This window comes from Zonotrichia leucophrys, chromosome 1A (assembly GCF_028769735.1).
Source record: "Zonotrichia leucophrys gambelii isolate GWCS_2022_RI chromosome 1A, RI_Zleu_2.0, whole genome shotgun sequence".
Classification (NCBI taxonomy): Eukaryota; Metazoa; Chordata; class Aves; order Passeriformes; family Passerellidae; genus Zonotrichia; species Zonotrichia leucophrys.
The window spans coordinates 72,284,142-72,307,149 of record NC_088170.1 but is presented as its reverse complement, the minus strand read 5'-3'; the positions used below and the strand labels follow the sequence as shown (position 1 = coordinate 72,307,149).

Sequence of the window (23,008 nt, the reverse complement as noted above, 5' to 3'; positions counted from 1 at the left end):
ATTCCATAATTTTCTGTCTCCACACATTTTTACAGCCTTGGCATTCCAGGACCAGAGAAATTCTCTTTTGCCCCTCCGTGTTTTCCACGTTTTCCATGTTCTCCCTGTTTTCCGCTGAAATCCCTCTCCCTAATCCCCGACACAAATCCGGGATTGGCTCCTGCTCCCAATTTTTCCCCTTCCCAGCTGCTCCCGGCTTTAATACCCAAATTAATTCGGAGCCTCTTTAATCCCTGCCTTTAATTCCGAAGGCAATTCCCGCTGGGATTTCTCTTCCGGATAAAGCCGAGCTCAGATTCGTCTCCTCCAGGGAAATTTTTCTGTCCCATTTTTCCCATTCCCAGATTTTGGGAATGACCAGAATTTTGGGAGCATTCAGCACATCCTGGCTCTGAGCGGCCCCTGCTCCTCCTTGCAGGGATTCCTGATTCCAAAGGAAATCTGGGAATGCTGGAAATCCCATCCTGGGAGAGTTTTTCCATCTTCAATCCAGGTTTATCCCGAAATTCCTGGGGATGTCCCATGATTCCAAAGCATTCCATCATCCCATGATTCCATCGTTCCCAACCATTCCATGGTCCCACAGAATCCGTAATCCAGAATTTTGGGATTTTCCCTTTCCCAGTAATTCCCCAAACTCCCCAAATTTTCTTTGGGAGCTTCTTCCTGGAATTCAAACAATTCCCAAAGGATTTCCTGGAGCGGGACCAACCCAAGCCCTCCCTGTGGATCCAATCCCACTCTGGGCTCTTCCCAAGTTTTTTTCTGGATCCAGCTCCTTAAATTCCTCTCAAATTTGCCTTGGGCCAAGGAATGGCATGGATCCATGGAATTCTGGGAATCTTGGAGCTCATCCACAACATTTTCCTGCTTTTTTGAGCTCCTTATCCCAAATTTTGCTCCTCTGAGCATTCCCGGCTCCAAGGAATTTGTGGAATTTTGGGTTTTTTTCAAGTTTTCTTTTCCATACTGGATCCGGCTCCTTGAATTCCCCTTCCTGCCTCACTCCTCCATTGGAATTCCCAGGAATCTTTTCCCAGTGAAAATTCCCAGGAATTCCAACTCCTGGCCAAGAGCTCCTCCTGCTGTTTCCCCAGGATGTGATTCCCAAAGGAAATCTCTTTTCCTGGGATTCCCATGGATTCAATCCTGGTTTTTTCCTCTGAACCAATGGAATTTCACCTCATCCATGAATTCTCACGTTTTCCCCACTCTTCCCGTGATCCCAGCTGGGATTTTTAGGAGTCTCCCTTCATTTTTCCCTTGGTTTTCCCTCTTTCCCGATTTTTCCCACAGGAATGTCGCCAGAGCAGCAAATCCCAGGAATTTTAAGGATCCACCCAAATTCCACAAATCCCTCAGAGTCGGGAATGCTTCTGGAAGCAAAATTTGTAATAAGAAGCTCAAAAAAAGCAGGAAAATGTTGTGGATGAGCTCCAAGATTCCCAGAATTCCATAGATCCGCACAATTCCATGGCTTCCAAGGAGAGACCCCTCCTCTGGCTCTGATGGGTTTGGGAATTCAGAAACTTCCCTGGAAAAAGGGAAAACTTCCCCATTCCAGAGGAAGCGGCTGCTCATCCCTCTGGGAATTCCAGAGCTCTGGGATATCCCTGAATCCAACCCTTCCCATTCCCGATCCCAAATCCACAGGAAAAGCCGGAGTCCAGGAACGTCCCCCTGCTGGGAATGCGCTCACGTTCCCAAACTTTTCCAGAACCTTGGATTCTCCACTGGGATTGGAGACAAGAATGGGAAACATTCCCAGGCTTCTCCAGAACTTTGGATCTGTCACTGAGAAATAAGTCAGGAATGGGAAACATTCCCAGACTTTTCCAGGATGTTGGATTCTCCTCTGGGGAATGAGCTGGGAATGGGAGCACATTCCCAAACATTGGATTCTCCAATGGGACAGGAGCCAGGAATGGGAGCACATTCCCAAACATTTCTGGATTCTTGGATCCTCCCACGGGACACGAGCTGGGAATGTTTCACATTCCCAAACTTCTCCGGAACTTTGGATCATCCACTGGGATGAGCCAGGAATGGGAAACATTCCCAGAATTTTCCAGGATATTGGATCCTCCCCTGGAATGTGAGCTGGGAATGTGAAACATTCCCAAATTTTTCCAGAACTTTGGAATCTCCAGTAGGACATGAGCCAGGAATGGGAAACATTCCCAGATATTTCCAGGATGTTGGATTTTCCTCTGGGAAATGAGCTGGGAATGGGAGCACATTCCCAAACATTTCTGGATTCTTGGATCCTCCCATGGGACACGAGCTGGGAATGTTTCACATTCCCAAACTTCTCCGGAACTTTGGATCATCCACTGGGATGAGCCAGGAATGGGAAACATTCCCAGAATTTTCCAGGATATTGGATCCTCCCCTGGAATGTGAGCTGGGAATGCGAAACATTCCCAAATTTTTCTGGAACTTTGGATTCTCCAGTAGGACATGAGCCAGGAATGGGAAACATTCCCAGACTTTTCCAGGATGTTGGATTTTCCTCTGGGAAATGAGCTAGGAATGGGAGCACATTCCCAAACTTTGGATTCTCCAATGGGACATGAGCTAGGAATGGGAGCACATTCCCAAACATTTCTGGATTCTTGGATTCTCCTCTGGGACACGAGCTGGGAATGTTTCACATTCCCAAACTTCTCCAGAACTTTGGATCATCCACTGGGATGAGCCAGGAATGGGAAACATTCCTAGAATTTTCCAGGATTGGAAATTTCTCCCTGGAATGTGAAACATTCCCAAACTCTTCTGGAACTTTGGATTCTCCAGTAGGACATGAGCCAGGAATGGGAAACATTCCCAGACTTTGGATTCTCCAATGGGACGGGAGCCTGGAATGGCACAACATTCCCAGACTTTTCCAGGATGTTGGATTTTCCCCTGGGAAATGAGGCAGGAATGGGAGCACATTCCCAAACTTCTCCAGAACCTTGGATCATCCATTGGGAAATGAGCTGGGAATGGGAAACATTCCCAAACTTCTCTGGAATGTTGGATCCTCCACTGGGACAGGAGGCAGGAATGGGAAACATTCCCAGAATTCTCCAGAACTTTGGATTCTCCATCGGAACACGAGCCTGGAATGGGAGCACATTCCCAAACTTCTCCAGAACCTTGGATCCTTCCCTGAGACATGAGCCAGAAATGGGAAACATTCCCAAACTTCTCCAGAATGTTGGATTATCCATTGGAATACGAGCCAGGAATGCAGCCACATTCCCAGGATTCCCCAAAACCTTGGATCCCGCCCAGGAACTTCCCCCACCTGGAATTCCTCCCACCACCCAAAACTCACGGAAAAAATCCCCTTCCCATGGAATTCCGAACCTCCCTGAGGAAAAGGGCGGGTTTTTCCATGGAAACGGGAATTCCCAGGATTCCCAGGATTCCCGGGATTCCCGGGATTCCCGGGATTGGCTCCTTACCTGTGGGAGGTGAAGTTGTCGTAGGACCCGACGGTGTAGTGCCGGAAAAGCCGCTTGGTCCGGTCTTCCCTGGTTTCTGTGGGAAAAATCCACATCCCAAATTATTCCCGGCTTTTCCCGCCTTCCCAAGGGATCCACAAAGCCCGGGAATTCCATTCCAGGCGGGAATTGCTCCATGGATGAGGAGAATCCATGGGGGTGACAGGCCCACGTGTGTGGCCGAGGAATTTCTGGGAATGGTGGAGCCGCTCCTGGAAATCATCCAGGAGGAAATTCCAGCAAAATTCCCGGCTGGAATGACAGAGGAGACTCAACCCTATGGAAAACCCAAATCCCACATTCCTGCCCCTCTTCCTTCCTTTTCCAGTGTTGGAATGGATGGGAAGAGCTGGGAATGCTCCTGGGAATTCCGTGCTGTCCTGGAGGTCACCAGATCCCCGGGAATGTCGGAATTCTGAGGAAAACTGGGAATGAGGGAGATCCCGGCACCGCTGCTGAGGGAGCGGCTCCCATGGAAAAGCTGGGAATGTTCCGGGGACCCTCCTGCTCTCCCACAGGTCTCTGGATCTCTGGGAATGCCGGAATTCTGAGGAAAACTGGGAATGAGGGAGACAATCCCATGGGAGCAGCCACATTCCCACCCTGCTTCCGTGCTTTTCCCACCTCAGAATGGACGGGAAGAAATGGGAATGATCCCTCTGGAGTTTTCCAGCCCTTTCCCAGGATTAGCCTGGGGAAATCCTCACTGCTCCAGGGGGCTCCTGATTCCAGGGGGAAATTCCAAGGAAAAGAAGCAGCCTGGGAAGCTCCCAGGTAATGACAGCACATGGAATAAAACCAGGGAATTCTCTGCTTGGATCAGGATGGGAAAATCCTCACGGGTCTGAGGAGTTTCTGATTCCAGAGGGAAATTCCAAGGAAAAGGAAAAACTCGGGAAGATCCCGCTCGGCACCAGGAGACGGCAGCAGGGAGCAGCTGTGGAGCCGATCCAGGAATGATTCCCGATGGGAATAAGGGATGGGAAAAGGAAAAGAAATTTCAAGGAAAGGAAATTTCAAGGAAAGGAAAGGAAAGGAAATTTCAAGGAAAGGAAAGGAAAGGAAATTTCAAGGAAAGGAAAGGAAAGGAAAGGAAAGGAAATTTCAAGGAAAGGAAAGGAAAGGAAATTTCAAGGAAAGGAAATTTCAAGGAAAGGAAAGGAAAGGAAATTTCAAGGAAAGGAAATTTCAAGGAAATTTCAAGGAAATTTCAAGGAAATTTCAAGGAAAGGAAAGGAAAGGAAAGGAAAGGAAAGGAAAGGAAAGGAAAGGAAAGGAAAGGAAAGGAAAGGAAAGGAAAGGAAAGGAAAGGAAAGGAAAGGAAAGGAAAGGAAAGGAAAGGAAAGGAAATTTCAAGGAAAGGAAAGGAAATTTCAAGGAAAGGAAAGGAAATTTCAAGGAAAGGAAAGGAAAGGAAATTTCAAGGAAAGGAAAGGAAAGGAAATTTCAAGGAAAGGAAATTTCAAGGAAAGGAAATTTCAAGGAAAGGAAATTTCAAGGAAAGGAAATTTCAAGGAAAGGAAAGGAAAGGAAAGGAAAGTTCAAGGAAAGGAAAGGAAAGGAAAGGAAAGGAAAGGAAAAGGAAAGGAAAGGAAAGGAAAGGAAAGGAAAGGAAAGGAAAGGAAAGGAAAGGAAAGGAAAGGAAAGGAAAGGAAAGGAAAGGAAAGGAAAGGAAAGGAAAGGAAAGGAAAGGAAAGGAAAGGAAAGGAAAGGAAAATCAGGGAAATCTGGGAAAGGGGAGGGAAAAGGGAGAGAAGGAGGGAGGGAAGAAAGAAATTCCCAGCAGATCCTGAAGTCCCAGCAGATCCCAAATTCCCAGCAGATCCCGACAGCTCCACGAGCTGGCCCATCCAGCCCTGGTATTTCCCAGCACTTCCCATTCCACCGGGAATTCAGGAATTCCCTCCTCCTGCCCCCTTCTCCTGCCATCCCAGCCCTTTGGAATTCCCAATCCCCCTCATCCCCTCTCCTCCTCACCCCTCCGGACATTGTCCCTGATCCCCAGCCCCTCCTGGATCCCATTCCCGAGGAAAAGCCGGGATTTATGGGCTGTCCACGGCCCAGCGGCTCCGTTCCCTTCCCGGCTCCCAAAAATAGCAGCGCTTTTAATGGAGCCGTCACGGAGCCTCCGGAGCTGATGGATGGAGCCGGGAGCAGCCGGGATCCGCAGGGACACGGAGCGGCTGAAATCACCGGGAATGAGCCCGAGGAGACCGGGATGGGATCCAGGGAATGAGATGGGATCCGTGGGATGAGATCCATGGGATAGGATGGAATGGGACCCATAGGATGGGATCTATGGGATCCATGGGACAGGATGGGATCCAGGCCATGGGATGAGATCCATGGGATGGGATGGGATCCATGGGATGGGATCCATGAGATCTATGGGATGGGATCTAGGGGATGGGATCCATGGGATCCATGGGACAGGATCCATGGGATGGGATCCAGGGAATGGGATCTAGGGAATGGGATGGGATCCATGGGATGGGATGGGATTTATGGGATCCACGGGATGAGATCCATGAGATCTATGGGATGGGATCCAGGGGATGGGATGGGATCCATGGGATGGGATGGGATTTATGGGATCCATGGGATGAGATCCATGAGATCTATGGGATGGGATGGCATCCATGGGATGGGATCCATGGGAGCCATGGGATGGGATTTATTGGGATCCATGGGATGGGATCCAGGGGATCCATGGGATGAGATCCATGGGATCCATGGGATTTATGGGATCCATGGGATTTATGGGATCCATGGGATGGGATGGGATCCATGGGATGGGATCCATGGGATGGGATCCATGAGATCTATGGGATGGGATCTAGGGGATGGGATGGGATCCATAGGATGGGATCCATGGGAGCCATGGGACAGGATTGATGGGATGGGATCCATGGGAGCCATGGGACAGGATCCATGGGATGGGATCCAGGGAATGGGATCTAGGGAATGGGATGAGATCCATGGGATGGGATGGGATCCATGGGATGGGATCCATGGGAGCCATGGGATGGGATTTATGGGATCCATGGGATGAGATCCATGAGATCTATGGGATGGGATCCAGGGGATCCATGGGATGAGATCCATGGGACGCATGGGATTTATGGGATCCATGGGATGGGATGGGATCCATGGGATGGGATGGCTTGGGATCCATAGGATGGGATGGAATCTGGGATAGTGGAAGATTTCCACAGGGAATGGGATCAGGATGGGCTTTAAAGCCCTTCCCAACCTAAACATTCCTCGAATCCATGACCAAAATCCTTGGCAATTCAGGTCTGGGATAAATCTGGGATGTGCTTGGATCTGCCAAGGGAAGGTGCAGAAATTTGGGAAAAGCCCGGATTTCAGCATCCTGATTAAATCCGTGGAAAAGGACCATCCTGCTTTTTCTGGGATAATGGACAGCTGGAAAATCATTGGGAAGGACTCATTTATTGGAGAAGGGACAGGATGGGATCCATGGGATATGGATGGGATGGAATTCTATGGGATGCTTTTCCAGCAGGAATCTGGGAACAGGGAATGCTGGGAAAAAGCTGGAAAACCAACCAGGAATGCCTCATCCTCTTTTTTCCCTGGGAATCAGTCCTGGGTTGCAAACAAGGAGGGAAAATAATTCCCTCTGAAATGTGGGAAGATCCCTTTTCCTTCTGTCTGGAATTCTGGTTCCATGGAGAGTTTGGAATTTGATGAATTCCATTGAAAGGGAAGATTCCTGACCCTTGAATTCTTGGGGAACGGGATTTTTCCTTCGTTTATTTTGGACCCAGGCAGGGAATTGTGGAATCCCAGAATTCCAGAGGTTGGGAAAGAATTCCAAGGGCACTGAGTCAGAACTGGGCCCGATCCCAGGCCAGAGTGGAATTCCAGGAATTCACTGGACACCTCCAGGGATGGGGATTCCAAAGTTCTCTGGGCAGCCCCAGCCAAGGCCTGACCCCCTTTCCATGGGGAAATTCCCAAAAATCCAATCCCAACCTCCCCTGGCCCAGCCTGAGGCCATTCCCTCTTTTCCTATCCCTTTTTCCCTGGGAGCAGATCCCAATCCCACCTCAGATCCTGGCAGGAAGTTGGGAAAAGGGATAAAACCCCCCCTGAATCCTCCTTTTTTCCAGGCATGGAAAACTCCTCCTCAGCGGAACAGGAATTCCTTTGGAATTCCAGAATTCCCATCAGAGCCGGGGCAGTTCCAGCCACTTCTGTGGATCATCCTGGATCTTCCTCTTTTCCAGTTGGGACAATCCCAGTTTTCCCAGTTTTTCCTCTGCTCCCACCCCTCCATCATCCCAAATCCTCCATTCCCACAGAAGATCCCGATGACGGATCCATGACTGGAATTGACCCCTTGGGATGCAATTCCCACAATTCCCTCAATCCCCACCCCAGTGGGGGGATGAGGGAATTGTGGGATGAATGAAGGGGCACTCCGGTGATTCTGTCGGGAATTCCAGATGGAATTCTGGGATATTGATCTTCTCCAACTGACCAATCCCAATTTTCCCAGCTTTTCCTCTGCTCCCATCCCAACTGATCCCAAACTCTCCATTCCCTGCAGAAGATCCTGATGATGAATCCACGACTGGAACTCATCCCTTGGGATACAACTCCCACAATTCCCTGGAGCTGGAACCATTCCCAGTCTCCTGGCCCTCTATCCCTTGGGAATATTCCCAATATTTCAAACATTCCCACTTTTCGTCTTTCCCATGTCTCCTTCAGGCCTTGGCTGCCACAGTTGGATCATCCTGGATTTTTCCTCTTTTCCAGGCTGACCAATCCCAGTTTTCCCAGTTTTCCCTCTGCTCCCACCCTTCCATCATCCCAAACTCTCCATTTCCCGATGATGGATCCATGATTGGAATTGACCCCTTGGGATACAATTCCCAAAGTTCCCTCAATCCCCACCCCACTGAATGAGCGCTCCAGGGATTCCACTGGGAATTCCAGCCGGAGTTCCAGGATACTGCCCTTCTCCAACTGACCAATCCCAATTTTCCCAGTTTTCCCTCTGCTCCCACCCCTCCATCATCCCAAACTCTTCATTCCCTGATGGTGAATCCATGATTGGAATGAATCCCTTGGGATAAAAATCCCACAATTCCCCAATTCCCTCCACTCCCCCCCCACCAAAGGAACACTCCGGTAATTCCATTTGGAACTGCATCCGGAATTCCAGGATATCATCAACCTTCTCCAACTGACCAATCCCAATTTTCCCAGTTTTCCCTCTGCTCCCACCCTCCATCATCCCAAACTCTTCATTCCCTGATGGTGAATCCATGATTGGAATGAATCCCTTGGGATAAAAATCCCACAATTCCCCAATTCCCTCCACACCCCCCACCCACCAAAGGAACACTCCGGTAATTCCATTTGGAACTGCATCCGGAATTCCAGGATATCAACCTTCTCCAACTGACCAATCCCAATTTTCCCAGTTTTCCCTCTGCTCCCACCCCTCCATCATTCCCCATTCCCTGATGAGGAATCCATGACCAGAACAGATCCCTTGGGATACAATTCCCACAATCCCCACCCCACCGAAGGAGCGTTCCGGTGATTCCGTGGGGGATTCCGCCGGGAATTCCGCCCGGAATTCCGGGATACCGACCTTGCCTGGAGTCGTACTGGCGCATCTGCACCTCCTCCACGCATTCCGCCGGGAACCATCCGCTCCTGCCCTTCACGGAGCCTTCCCAGAATCCGCCCTCGCCGATGCTCAGCACTGCGGAAAACAGGGATTGGGAGTCAGGGCGGAATCCCGGGAAAACGGGGCTTGGGAAGGAGGACGCACCGTGGGAATCCGGGAGGCAAAGCCGGAGGGAGGCTGAGGAATGTGGAGTTTTCCGTTGGTTTAGTTCCTTTGGAAAATCTTTGGAATTGCTGGGTTTTCTCACTCTGGATGCCAAAATTCCCATGGTTTTCCCACTCTGTATTCCCAGATTTTCCCACCTGGATGCACACATTTCCAAACTCCTGATTTTTCTCACTCTGGATGCCCCATTCCCAACTTTTCCCACTCTGGATCCCCAAATTCCCAAACTGTCCCCCGCATGACCAAATCCCAAATTTTCCCACTCTGGATACCCAATTCCTGATTTCACACACTCTGGACGCTCAAATTCCCAAATTGTCCCACTCTAAATGACTGAAATCCAAATTTTCCCAGTCTGGGGGCCTGAATTCCTGAATTTTCCCACTCGGAATGTCCAAATTCCCAAATTGTGCCGCTCCGGATCCCCAAATCCCAGCAGCACCTTCCTGGTGTTCCCCAGGTGTGAATTCTCTTTGGAATGTCCAGATCCCAGAATTCCAGAGGCTGGAAAAGCCCGCCTGGATTGGATCCCTGAGTCCAAACTGGGCCCGATCCCAGCCCTGAGTGGAATTCCAGGAATTCCTTGGACACCTCCAGGGATGGCAACTCCAAACCTCCCTGGGCAGCCCCTGCCAAGGCCTGACCCCTTTTCCATGGAAAAAATTCCCAAAAATCCAACCTGGCCCTTCCCTGGCCCAGGCTGAGGCTGCTCCCTCTTTTCCCGGGATTTAAGGTCTCTTCCCACCAAACCATCCCAGGATTCTGTAAAGGGAAAAACCCCAGGAATTCCTGTGGGATTTGCTGTCCCATTCCTGCATTTCTCCCGACACTTCCCAGCTTTATCCCAGCTCAAATTCCTGCGGATCCATCAGAGCTAATCCTACATTTCTTCAGGCATCCGGAAATCCAGCCCTGCTCCATCCATCCCAAAGAATTCCCAGAAGGATCCAGGAATTAAATTCTGCCTGGAGGCATCCAAGGAAAAACAAATCCAAGGAAAAGCCAAACAGCAAAATCCTTTCAGGCTCCTCCAGGGGTTTTTTTTTGGGATGCAAATTCTCCAGCTCTCCAAAGGTTCCGGTGCTGTCAAGCCTTGGAATGATCCCAAATCCTGGATTTTGCTCAATTCCCACTGCTCTGCTCCCAACAGCTGCCCCTGCAAAATTCCTGCTTTGGAGCCCTTGGGAATTCTGGCCTCCCAGGAAGGAATTTTGGGATTTGGGGCTTCACGCCAAACATCCCTGGGCAGCCCCTTCCAAGCCCTGACCCCCTTTTCCATGGAAAAATATTCCCAAAATCCAACCGCAATCTCCCCTCCAGACCCTTCCCTCTTTTCCCATCCTTCATTCCCTGGATTCCCCTTCCCTCCCGCAGCCATTCCCAATTTCTGCTCCTCTCTTCCAACATCCCCATCCCCATCCCACAGGGCCTGGACCAGCCTGGAATTCCAGCAGGGATTTCCGCAGGGAATCCGCGTTCCGTGTATGGAACGGGACTTGGAAATGGATCCAATGGATCTGGGAATCAGCACCGGGAACGGATCTGGATGGATCCGTATGGATTTGGGAATCAGCCACTGGAATGGCTCCGGATGGATCTGATGGATCCAGGAATCACTCCCAGGAATGGATCCGGATGGATCCAGGAGTCAGCAGCAGGAGCTGGAATGGCCCTGGATGGATCTGGGAATCAGCACTGGGAATGGATCTGGATGGATCTGGGAATCAACACTGGGAATGCCCCCAGATGGATCGGATGGATCCAGGAATCATCCCCAGAATTGGATCTGGATGGATCCCAGAACCAGCCCTGGGAATGGCCCTGGATGGATCCAATGGATCCCGGAATCAGCACTGAGAGCTGGAATGTCCCTGGATGGATTGGGGAATCCACACCGGGAATGGTCCCACACGGATCCAATGGATCTGGGAAACAGCACTGGGAATCAGCACCGGAAGCCAGAACAGCTCCGGATGGATCCGAGAATCAGCACCGGGAGCTGTTCCTGCTCAGGATGGATCTGGGAATCAGCCCTGGGAATGGCTCTGGATGGATCCAATGGATCTGGGAATCAGCACCAGGAATGGATCTGGATGGATCCAATGGATCTGGGAATCAGCACTGGGAATGGCTCTGGATGGATCCGATGGATCCAGGAATCAGCACCGGGAATGGATCTGGATGGATCCAGGAATCAGCACCAGGAATGGATCTGATGGATCTGGGAATCAGCACCGGGAGCTGTTCCTGCTCAGGATGGATCTGGGAATCAGCCCTGGGAATGGCTCTGGATGGATCCAATGGATCCGGAAATCAGAATTGGGAATCAGCGCTGAGAGCTGATTGGAAAGGTCCTGGATGGATCAGGAAATCAGCACCAGGAATGGATCTGGATGGATCCAATGGATCCGGGAATCAGCACTGGGAATTGATCCGGATGAATCCAATGGATTCAGGAATCACAACTGGGAATCAGCACTGAGAGCTGGAATGGCTCTGGATGGATTGGGGAATCAACACTGGGAATGGTCCCAGATGGATCCGATGGATCCGGGAATCAGCACCAGGAATGGTCCCAGGTCGATCCAATGGATCCAGGAATCAGCACTGGGAATCAGCACTGGGAGCTGTTCCTGCTCCAGATGGATCCGGGAATCAGCCCTGGGAATGGCTCCGGATGGATCCAATGGATCCAGGAATCAGCACCGGGAATGGCTCCGGATGGATCCAATGGATCTGGGAATCAGCACTGGGAATCATCCCCGGAGCCGTTCCCGCCCTGCCGGCTCCAGCTGCGGAGCTGATTTGGGAACGGATCCGGCTTTGATTCCCATCATTATCCCGTCCTTCCGGCTCTAATCAAGCAATTCTTGGAAAAAAATAGCGGCAATCAAAGGGAACGGGAAAGGGAGGGAACGGATGGAGCCGGGAAAATGTTCCTGAGGAATTTTCGGCCTCAGCAGAATTTTGGGACTGCGGGACAGGAAGGAGCTTGGGAACGGGATTTGCTGATCCAAAGGTTTCGGATCCTTCCCGTGATCCAGGATTTCCTCTCCCTTCCTCATTCCCATTTTCCTTCCCTATTCCTGAGGACCTGGATCCCACACACACAGAGATTCCCACAGTGGGAATACCGGGGTTTTCCATGGGCTGGAATTCCAGGATTCCCCAGCCCCCCCAGAATTCCCAGTCAAACGTTCCCAGAGCTGATCCCGCCTGGAAAATTGGGATGAATCCCGGCACAATTCATCTTTCCCAAATTCCCAGTCTGGCATTCCCAGCACTTTTCCTTTATCCCAAGGAATTCCTGGCAGCTCCAGCGGGGTGGGAGCCACAGGAGCAGAATTCCCAAGGGAATGTGGCCCTGGAATGGCCCTTAAATATAAAAGGCAGGAATATTGGGAATATTGACAAGGGCCCCATTCCCAAAAACTGGGATTAATCCCATCCAGATCCCCTTGGATCCAGGGAATTCCAGTTCCTGGAACACCCACAGGATAGGGAAAACTGTTCCCAAATCCCATAAATCCCAGATTCTTCAGGGAGCCAATTCCAGGATTTTGGGAATACAGGGAGGATCCTGGGGGGATCAGGGAGATGCTGGATTCGGAAGATTCCCAGGAAATTTCCAAGCATGGATATCCCTCAAATCCTACCCAGCAAAGGCCAGAGGGCAGAAAATCCTGGAATGGCCGGAGCTGGAAAGGATCCAAAGGGATCAAAGCCAGGAGGGATTGTGCTGGAATGTTCCTTTTCCTGCTATTCCCTCTTTTCCATAACCCGGGAATGATGATGGGATCCCAGGGAACAAAAGGAGGGAAAACAAACAAACAAAAAAAAGACAGAGCACATTCCATAGGAAAAACAGGGAGAAATTCCCTTTTCCTGCAATCTCCCAGCACTGGGAGAGCAGCAGGATCCTGGAATTGCAGGATCTGGACTGGCAAATCCAGGGAAATCCGGCTGAGGGGTCCAGGAGGGAAAAGTGGGAATGAGGAGCCAATCCCAGCGGGAAATCCTGGGTTATGGAAAAGAGGGAATAGCAGGAAAAGGAACATTCCAGCACAATCCCTCCTGGCTTTGATCCCTTTGGATCCTTTCCAGCTCCGGCCATTCCAGGATTTTCTGCCCTCTGGCCTTTGCTGGGTAGGATTTGAGGGATATCCATGCTTGGGAATTTCCTGGGAATCTTCCGAATCCAGCATCTCCCTGATCCCCCCAGGAGCACAGAACGTCCTCCAATCCCTGCTCCAAGCCGGGAAAGGGCCAAAATGTGGGAAAAGCAGCGGAATTCCTGGGACTGCCCTTGGGAAAGGGACCCTGGAATGGTTTGGGTGGGGATGGAGTGAAAATCCCATTGAATTCCAAGGGCAGGGAAAATTCCCACCATCCCAGGCTGCTCCAAGCTTTCCTTGGGCACTGCAGGGATCAGGGGCAGCCCCAGCTGCTCTGGGAATCCCTTCCCAAAATCCCAGCCCAGGCTCCCTCTCCAGGGAATTCCCTCCATTCCCAGCTCTCCCAGCCTGGCATTGGATCCATCCCCACCCCGACTCCTCTCCAGGAAGGGATTTTGGGCTCTGGGGGCTTCACTGGCAATCTCAGCACTCCAGGAAGGGTCTCCCTTCCCTTTGCCATCCCCAACTTCCATAAAAACCCCTGGGGATGGATTCTGAGTGTCCCAAATGCCAGAATGGTTTGGGTGGGAAGGGCCCTTCAAGCCCATCCCATTCCAAGCCCACCATCCCAGGCTGCTCCAGCCTGGCCTTGGGCACTGCAGGGATCAGGGGCAGCCCCAGCTGCTCTGGCAATGCCAGCCCAGGCAGGAATTGCTCATTGCCAAGATGCCACCCATGGCTGCCCTCTGGCAGTGGGAGCCATTCCCTGGGTGCTGTCCCTGCAGGCCTTGTCCCCAGTCCCTCTGCAGCTCTCCTGGAGCCCCTGCAGGCCCTGCCCTGTGCTGGCAGCTCTCTGCTCCTGCTCCAGGAACATTCCAGCTTCCCTGGATCCTCCTCTCCAGGGAACATTCCCAGCTCTCCTGGATCCCTCCCTGCTCCAGGGAACATTCCCAGCTCTCCTGGATCCCTCCCTGCTCCAGGGGAACATTCCCAGCTCTCCTGGATCCCTCCCTGCTCCAGGGAACATTCCCAGCTCTCCTGGATCCCTCCCTGCTCCAGGGAACATTCCCAGCTCTCCCTGGATCCTTCTCCTGCTCCAGGAGAACATTCCCAGTTTTTCCCAGCCCTGGCTCCAGCTCCTTCTCCCGGTGTTTATTCCTCAGATGTTTCCCAGGATTCTCCAAGAGCTTTCCTGGCTCAGCGTTCCCGAGCTCCGGAGAAGAGCGAGGAGCAGCCGGAGCCGTCTCACACCCGTGCCCACGGAAAACATGGATGGGAAAGGAGTCAGGGATCCAAGGAAACCCGGCCCGGCTGCCAGGCTGCTCCCAGCCTTTCCCGGGGAAGAGGAGGAGGAGGAGGAGCCCCGGGAGTTCAGGGAATCCCTTTGGAATCCGCAGGAATCCTCTTCCCCCTGAAAAGCCGGGAGGTGTTTGAGGGATTAGTGCCATTCCAGAGGCGGAAATTCCTTGGATAATCCGGCCTGGGAAATGTTTTGTGTCCTATTCCAGCCTGAGGGGATTCTCTTAATTCCCGCCCAAACTCCAGGAAAAATTTGGGATCAGCCCTGTAAGTAGGGATTCAGAAATATTTTGGGGATCACCTCCTGGTGGAATTCCCAGCTGGAAAACAGCAGGATTTGGGAATTCCCCATTCTGAAAAAAATCCCAGGGAGACAGAGTCCTCAGCATCCTTAGGGAAGGAATTCCCGGAATTCCCACCCCTGGCAGGATGAGGAGCTCCATGGGAGGCCCTGGGAATGCTGGATCCTGGCCAGAATTCCCAGAGAATCCAGCAGGGATTGGGATGGGCCCATCCCACTTGGAATGTGGGCACAAAGGGCAGAACCATCCCAAAAACCAATGGAAAACCTGGATCCACATTCCTCAAAACCATGGGAAAACCTAGATCCACATCCCTCAAAAATCCTGGAAAACCTGGATCCACCTCCCTAAAAACCATGGAAAACATGGACCCACATTCCCCCAAACTCATGGAAAACCTGGATCCCCTCAAACTCATGGAAAACCTGGATCCACATCCCTAAAAACCTATGGAAAAATCTTGATCCACATCCCTCAAAAAATCCTGGAAAATCTGGATCCACCTCCCTAAAAACCATGGAAAACATGGACCCACATCCCCTCAAACTCATGGAAAACCTGGATCCACATCCCTAAAAACCATGGAAAACCTGGATCCACTTCTTTTAAAACCACAGAAAACCTGGATCCACATTCCCCAAAACTCATGGAAAACACCTCATTTCCCAGGGAATATTCCTGGATTTTTTTTTTCCCTTATTTTTCATCATCATGCACCAGAAGATGGAAAAATTCCTTCTCCAAGCTTTTCTCTGGGAATGCCAACCCCGGATTCCCATTGGATCATTTGGGATAGTTCTGGTTTCTGTGGATTGATCTGAATGCCAGGAAAAAAATTATGGATCCTACTTGGAATTGGCAGCTCCAAGCGGATCCTGGTGGAAAACAGGGAAAAGGATGACGACATCACCTTTTCCTTAGAAACCTGCGGAAGTTTTGCTCCTGGAGGTCTCATTTTCCCATGGAAATTCCAGGATTTCTGAGCAGCCTCTGCAGTCGGAGCAGAGCATGACACGGCACTTCCCAGCCCTTGGAAAAATCCAGGATTAAACCCCGAAATCCTGGAATTCCTGACCTTGGAAAGGCCCTCCTGGGTTATCAAATCCCACCTTATTCCCACCTCAACATCCAGGAATTCCTTGGAATTCTACCAGGAATGGTGACTCCAAACCTCCCTGGGCAGCCCCTGCCAAGGCCTCACCCCCTTTCCATGGAAAAATTCCCAAATATCCAAACTGAGCCTCCTTGGCCCAGCCTGAGGCCATTCCTTGTTTTTCCACCCCACAGTCCCTCAGGAATTCTGTGGCACCTGGAATTCCCAATTCCAACGGCATTCCTGGGCTTAATCCGTGCAAATTGGAGGGAAAATTCCCTTTTCCTGATGGGAACAGCAAATCCCAGGTTTAAATCTGGCTCATCCCAACTCCAGTTGTGTGGGATTTTCCTGGGAATTGGAATCCACCTGGATCCAGCAGCAAACAGTGGGAAAAGAGCGTTTTCCATGGGATTTTCCATGGATATGGCAGCAGAGGAGTGACACGGAAACCTTGGGATGTTCAATGGAATTTTTTGGGATCAGCTCCGCCCCATCGGATGCGTCCCAATCGCCCCATCCCTGGATCCAGGATCAGATTTCCAGGATCACCAGGAGGAGATGGATTTTCCTGGCATCGGAAATTCCAAAGCCACTCTGGAATTGTGTCCCAACATCCCAAATCCCTGAGCAGCAGGAATTCCCGTGGAATTCCTCCTTCAGAATTCCCAACCCACAATTCCCACCCCACCAGTTCCTCACCCACAGCTCCCATTCCAGAATTTTCCCAGAAGGTGACTCCCAGTTTGGGTTTTCTGGGAATTTCAGGACACACCACAAGGACAGGGAAACTTTGGGAAGTGCAGGAAAACCGGGATGGGAGAGGAAAATCCCTCTGCCCCCCTGATCCCATCCGGAATAAACAGCAGGAGTGGAGGGAAAACCAGGAAAAGCCGATTTTCCAAAAATCCTGGAAAACTCCCCACACTTGGAGGCCACAGCGAGGAAAAAATGTGGGAAAGAGGATAAAGCTGGGAAGAGAAAAGAAAAATTCCAAGGAAAAATTCCATAGTTACCTACTTCACGGAGCTGCTGGTCTGGAGCATGGATGGGAATGGAAAAGAGAAAAAACCATGGAAAACAGGAAAAAATAAACATGGAAAAGAGAGAAAAAAAACACGGAAAAGAGAGAAAAAATCCATGGAAAATGTGAAGAGGTGCAAACAGAAAAACATGGAAATGAAACATGGGAATGGTCTCCAGCTGAATCCCTGGAATTTTCTCCTGGGATGTCATCCAGGGAAGTGTGGACTCCTCAGCCAGGTCAGAACATGGACAATCCCAAAAAACCCAACCCAAGATCCCAAATTCGGTTGGAATTCCAGGTCAGGACCGTGGAAAATCCCTAAATCCCAACACAAGATAGCAAATTTTGGGAAATTCCAGATCAGGACCACAGACAGCTCCCAACAAAAGGAATCCCAACGGAAGATCCAAGGATTGGTTGGAATTCCAGGTCAGACCATGGACAATCCCTCCAATCCCAGAAGAGATCCCAAATTTCCTTGGAATTCCAGGTCAGACCATGGACAATCCCTCCAATCCAAACCCAAATCTTGGAACCAGGTAGACATGGACATCCAATCCCAAAAAGGATCCCAAATTTCCTTGGAATTCCAGAGCAGACCATGGACAATCCCTCCAATCCCAAAGAGATCCCAAATTTCCTTGGAATTCCAGAGCAGACCATGGACAATCCCTCCAATCCCAACAAAGCAAATTTTGGAATTCCAGTCAGACCAGACATCCCACGAATTCCTTGGAATTCCAGAGCAGACCATGGACAATCCCAGAGATCCCAAATCCCAAGGCAGACATGGTATCCCCAAGATCCAAATTCCTTGGAATTCCAGAGCAGACCATGGACAATCCCTCCAACCCCGAATTTGGTCGATCCCCAAATCCAACCCTGAACCTCCCCTTGGAACCCAAGATCCCAAACGGGGCCGGAATTCCAGCCAAGATCCCGAGGAAGCCGATCCATGAAAACCCAACGGCGCCACGGCCGCTCTTCCCACCTCCCCGAATTCCCGGCTTTTCCCAGCCCGGAACATTCCATCATTTCCAATCCTACGGGAGCTCAATTCCCTCTGGAATTTTCCCGCCGATTTTGGGTCACGCTGGAAAACTGGGACAGCTCCGAGGTCACCGGGATGCGGAGTGGAATTAATGAGGAATTTTCTAATTTTGGGATGGGAATCGGGGCCGGCCGCCAGCTCAGTGCACGCTGGAATATTCCCGATGGGAATGTCTCCCGGCTTTCTTCATTTCCACAGGAAACCAAGGCAGTTCCCAAATTCCAGCTGGGAATTTGGGGTCACTTGGAGCCCCTTGTTTATGGGTTGGAATTCCAGGTGGGAATAACAATTCCCAGGATTGTCTGGAGCCAAGAAGGGAGCAAATCCATCTGGAATTCCCAGGAAAATCCTGAAATTGTTCCCAAAAAAACCCAATGGGATTTCCATTCTGGAGGTGCCACCTCGGTTTTTCTAGGAATATCCCATAATTTAGGGATTCCCAATGGAATTCCCATGGGAAAGGGGAAGCACAAGGGGATTTTTCCAGAGGATGGAGGAAAGCAACATTCCAGGACTAAATTCTGGGATTCAAATCCAGGAAAATTGCCAGGAAATGCAGGAACACCAAAATGAATCCTTAAAACTATTCCTTAAAATAGTTTTTTTCCTTAAAAATTTTGTTTCTTTTGGAAAATTCTGGGAATTTTCCCACTCGATTTAAGATTTCTGTGTCCAATGGTTTTTCCAGCCGGGATAATTTCCTGCTCCAGCCCCTGATCCCAAAAATCTGATTCCCAAAAAGATCCATGAAATTATCGCAGGGATCTGAAAAGCCTTGGCCTGGAAAATTGGATTTATATGGAGGTTCTTCCTGAGAATTCCAGGAAAAATGCTTTTTTAAAAATCTGGAATTCCCAGAATTCCAGCTTTGGGAATGAACTAAGGGAAGGATTTTGGTGCCAAGGCAGAGTTTTCCAACTCATCCAAGTGGGAAAACTGATCCCATTCCAGAGGTTCCGCTCTCCCTTTTTTCCAAAGGAAAAGATCCATCCAAAACCAAGATCCAAGGAAAATCCATTTGGATTAACCTGGAAATCAGAGTAGAACCTCGGGAATTCCTGTGCTGGTCAATCCCAAAAAAACTTTCATGGATTTGGATCCAGCTCCAGAGCTGAGCCCACGAATCCCAGCCCAGGCTTGGGATACGGGGGGGAAAAAGCAGGAAATGTGGGAATTCTGTCCCAAAAATCCGAGTTTTGATGGGATATCCCCCTCTTATCACCAAGGATTTTTCCAGGGATAACTGATAAGAATTCCCAATGTTCTCCCAGATTCCAGGAACGAATGTCATTTTAACGGGAATTTTCTGGAATAACCCAGCTTCATCCTGGATATTTCCATCATTTTCAGATGGATTTCCATCCACACGTTTGGAAAAACATCATTTTTTGGGAATTTCAGAAACTCTGGGATGACTCCAATGGATCCCGACCAAGGAGCACCGTGGGAATTCTTGGTCTTTTCCAGATAAGGAAGAAATTCCATTAAAAACAGGGAGGCGGGGAATAAAAAAATTGGGGAATTGTTCTGCGCAACTTCCCTGCGGATACAGAAATTTGGGAACAGGGATCTGGCAAAAATCGATGCTGAAGGAAAAGCAAAGCAAAGGAAAAGCAAATCACAGAAAAAGTTGGGAATTTTTGAATCCCGAGCAAGATCCCTCCACTTGGATAGGAGGTGGAGCCAAGAATTCCTGGGATTCCGGAACAGTTTGGGTGGGAAGGTTCTTTGGGATCATCCCACTCCAATTCCCACATTCCCAGTTTGTTCCAAACTGGCCTCGGACAACTCCAGGGATGGAGCAGCCACAATTCCGACTCCTTTTCCAACAAAATCCCAAAAATCCTGAGGCCATCCCACCAAACCATCCCTAAATCCCGATTTTTATTTTTCCCCCTATATCCAGCCGAGAATTTTTCCTTGGATTTCCAGTCAGGAAATTTGGATTTGGGGAAGTTCAGAGCGGAGCGGCTCCGAAAATTCCACAAAACTTTTCCTGGTGACCTGAAATCCCGAAAATCCCAATGGAAAAATCCCGGCCTGACCTGAAATGAAGGAATATAACCTGGGAAAAAGCGGGATTTGGGACAGATGGCATTCCCGAGGGCTCGGATAATTTTCCAACCGGGAACCAGCTGCATCCTGGCTTCTTCCCAACCCTTCCCAAATGACCTTCCCAGAGGGAAAACCAGGAGAAATTCCTGACCTTGGGATGAAGGAAAAACTTCCCAGGAATTCTGAGCCCTGGAGAAGCCACGGGAATGAGCTGATCCTGGGAAATGTGGTGAAAACTGGGAATATGGGATCGGGAATTATCCCGGGAAGGACGTGGAGCTGTTGGAGCAAATCCAGGGGAGGCACCGGGAGGATTCAAGGGATGGAGATGGGAGGAAAAGCTGGGAAAACCGGGAATGTTCTCCTGGAGAAGGGAAGGATCCAGGGAGAGCTTCCAGCACATTCCAGGGCCTGAAGGGGCTCCAGGAGAGCTGAAATTTGGGAAAGGAATGGAAGCATGGGACACAGGGAATGGATTCCCACTGGGAAAAGGGAGATTGGGAATGAGGTGGGATTTTGGGAATGAGGAATTCCTGCCTGGGCTGGCATTGCCAGAGCAGCTGGGGCTGCCCCTGATCCCTGGAATGTCCAAGGAAAGGCTGGAGCAGCCTGGGATGGTGGGAATTTCCCTGCCCTTGGAATGGGATGGGAATGATCTCATGGATAGGGATGAGATCCATCATCCCCCAAATCATTCCAGGATCCTGGAGGTTCCCAGGCTGCCCCTTGGCCGGAATTCCTGAAATTCCAGCTTCCCATCCTCATCCAGCAATCCCTTTCATTCCCAAACATTTTCCCATCCTCGCAGCTCCATTCCCAACATTCCCATTCCCAGGAATCTCCACCATCCCTTCCCCCGCATCATTCCAGAACCCTGGAGAGCTCCCCGGGCCGGAATTCCTGCAATTCCAGCCTCTCCCAGCATTCCCGGCCACCCCCCCGAGCTCCGCGCTCCGGGATTGTCCCGAATCCATGGAACATGACAAAGCAGCGCCGTTCCGGAGCTGCCAAGATTCCCAAAAATCCACGGATCAGCCTCCCCTGGAGCAATTCCAAAGGGAAGGGATCGACTGTGAACCTCTCATCCTCCCGAACTCCGGGAATATCCATTGGGAAGCGATTCCCGCTCCCAGGGGTCACTCCACGTCCTCCTCCTCCTCCTCCTCCCTCTTCCCACGGGTTGTTTTTCCCTGGAGATCACACGCCAGGAATTTTGGGATGGAGAAGCGAATCCCAAGGATTCTGTGGCAGCGACTCCAGGACCACCCACACCCCACGGCAGCACGAGGAAAAAACAGGGAAAGGGAGGAGGGGGGGAAAAAAACATCGGGAAAAGCATTTCACATCCCAGGAATCCTTCCCGGATCCTGGAATTCCACACGCGCATCCCAGGAATGCCGGAATCCCACGTGAAACCCTTGGAATTCCAAGGAATCCACAGGAATTCCTCAGCACATCCCCCCCCTTTCTCGGCCGGCTCCCGCTCCTCGCAGGGAAAACAAATCCATGGGAAGGGCAGCGGGAATGTGGGAGCCGCAATTCCAGGCTGGGAACATTCCCGGTCTCCCTCTCCCGTCATTCCAGAGGCTCCGGCCCCGCGTCGTGCCAGGAATCCACAAAAAAAAATCGCGGAGGAGGGAGAGGAGGAGAAGCTCCCGAAACTTTCCGGAGTGGGGGGGAAAAAAACTCTGGAATTCTCCGGCTGGCAGGGAATTCCCTTCCTCGGGAAGCTGGCAGCTGGAATTCCCAGCTTCCAGCAGAATTCCCAGCCCAACCCCACGGCAGCGCTGCCGTTATCCAGGAAAATTTCCCTGGCATTATCCATGAGAATTCCCCCGGTTCTATCCATGAAAATTTCCTTGGGGTTATCCACGAAAATTCCCCTGCCGTTATCCATGAAATTTTTTCCCTGCCGTTATCCATTAAATTTTTTCCCTGCCGTTATCCATGAAATTTTTTCCCTGCCGTTATCCATTAAATTTTTTTTCCCTGCCGTTTTCCATGAGAATTTCCCGGCGCCCGCTGCAGCTCGGGAAGTGGAGCCGGGAAAAGCCGGAATGGGCGAGGGGGTTGGGAGCTCGGGATGTGGGAATGGGATCGGGAACGGAGCCGGGATGGGCGCGGGGGGGACGGGAATGGGAACGCCGGGAATGGGATCGGGAACAGAGCGGGGCCGGCCGGGAATGCGGCCCCAAAAGCGGGATGGGGACCCCAAAATCGGGATTGGGGACCCAAAACCAGGAGGGGCACCCCAAAACCGGGATAAGGATCCCAAAAATCGGGATTGGGGACCCAAAACCAGGATGGGGACCCCAAAACCGGGATAAGGATCCCAAAAATCGGGATTGGGGACCCAAAACCAGAATGGGGACCCCAATATTGGGATGAGGATCCCAAAATCGGGATTGGGGACCCCAATATCGGGATGAGGATCCCAAAAATCGGGATTGGGGACCCAAAACCAGGAGGGGCACCCCAAAACCGGGATAAGGATCCCAAAAATCGGGATTGGGGACCCAAAACCAGAATGGGGACCCCAATATCGGGATGAGGATCCCAAAATCGGGATTGGGGACCCAAAACCAGGAGGGGGACCCCAAAACTGGGATTGGGGACCCAAAACCAGGAGGGGCACCCCAAAACCGGGATAAGGATCCCAAAAATCGGGACTGGGGACCCCACAGAGCTCCGGCCCCAAAACTGGGACTGGGGACCCCAAACCCGGGATGGAGACCC

The 23,008-nt window shown here is 50.9% G+C and overlaps 1 protein-coding gene across 3 annotated transcripts in view; it reads right to left on the bottom strand.

Annotated features, from left to right (window-relative positions):
• Positions 1-23,008, bottom strand: part of SHANK3 (SH3 and multiple ankyrin repeat domains 3) — a 179,682-nt gene that overhangs the window by 70,118 nt on the left and 86,556 nt on the right. For all 3 annotated transcript variants that reach the window (XM_064703124.1, XM_064703126.1, XM_064703125.1), the window contains exons 14-15: positions 9,127-9,240; positions 3,453-3,528 (exon numbers count right to left, since the gene is read on the bottom strand). In XM_064703124.1, coding sequence (XP_064559194.1) covers positions 3,453-3,528; positions 9,127-9,240 — 190 coding nt within the window. The remainder of the gene's footprint in view (positions 1-3,452; positions 3,529-9,126; positions 9,241-23,008) is intronic.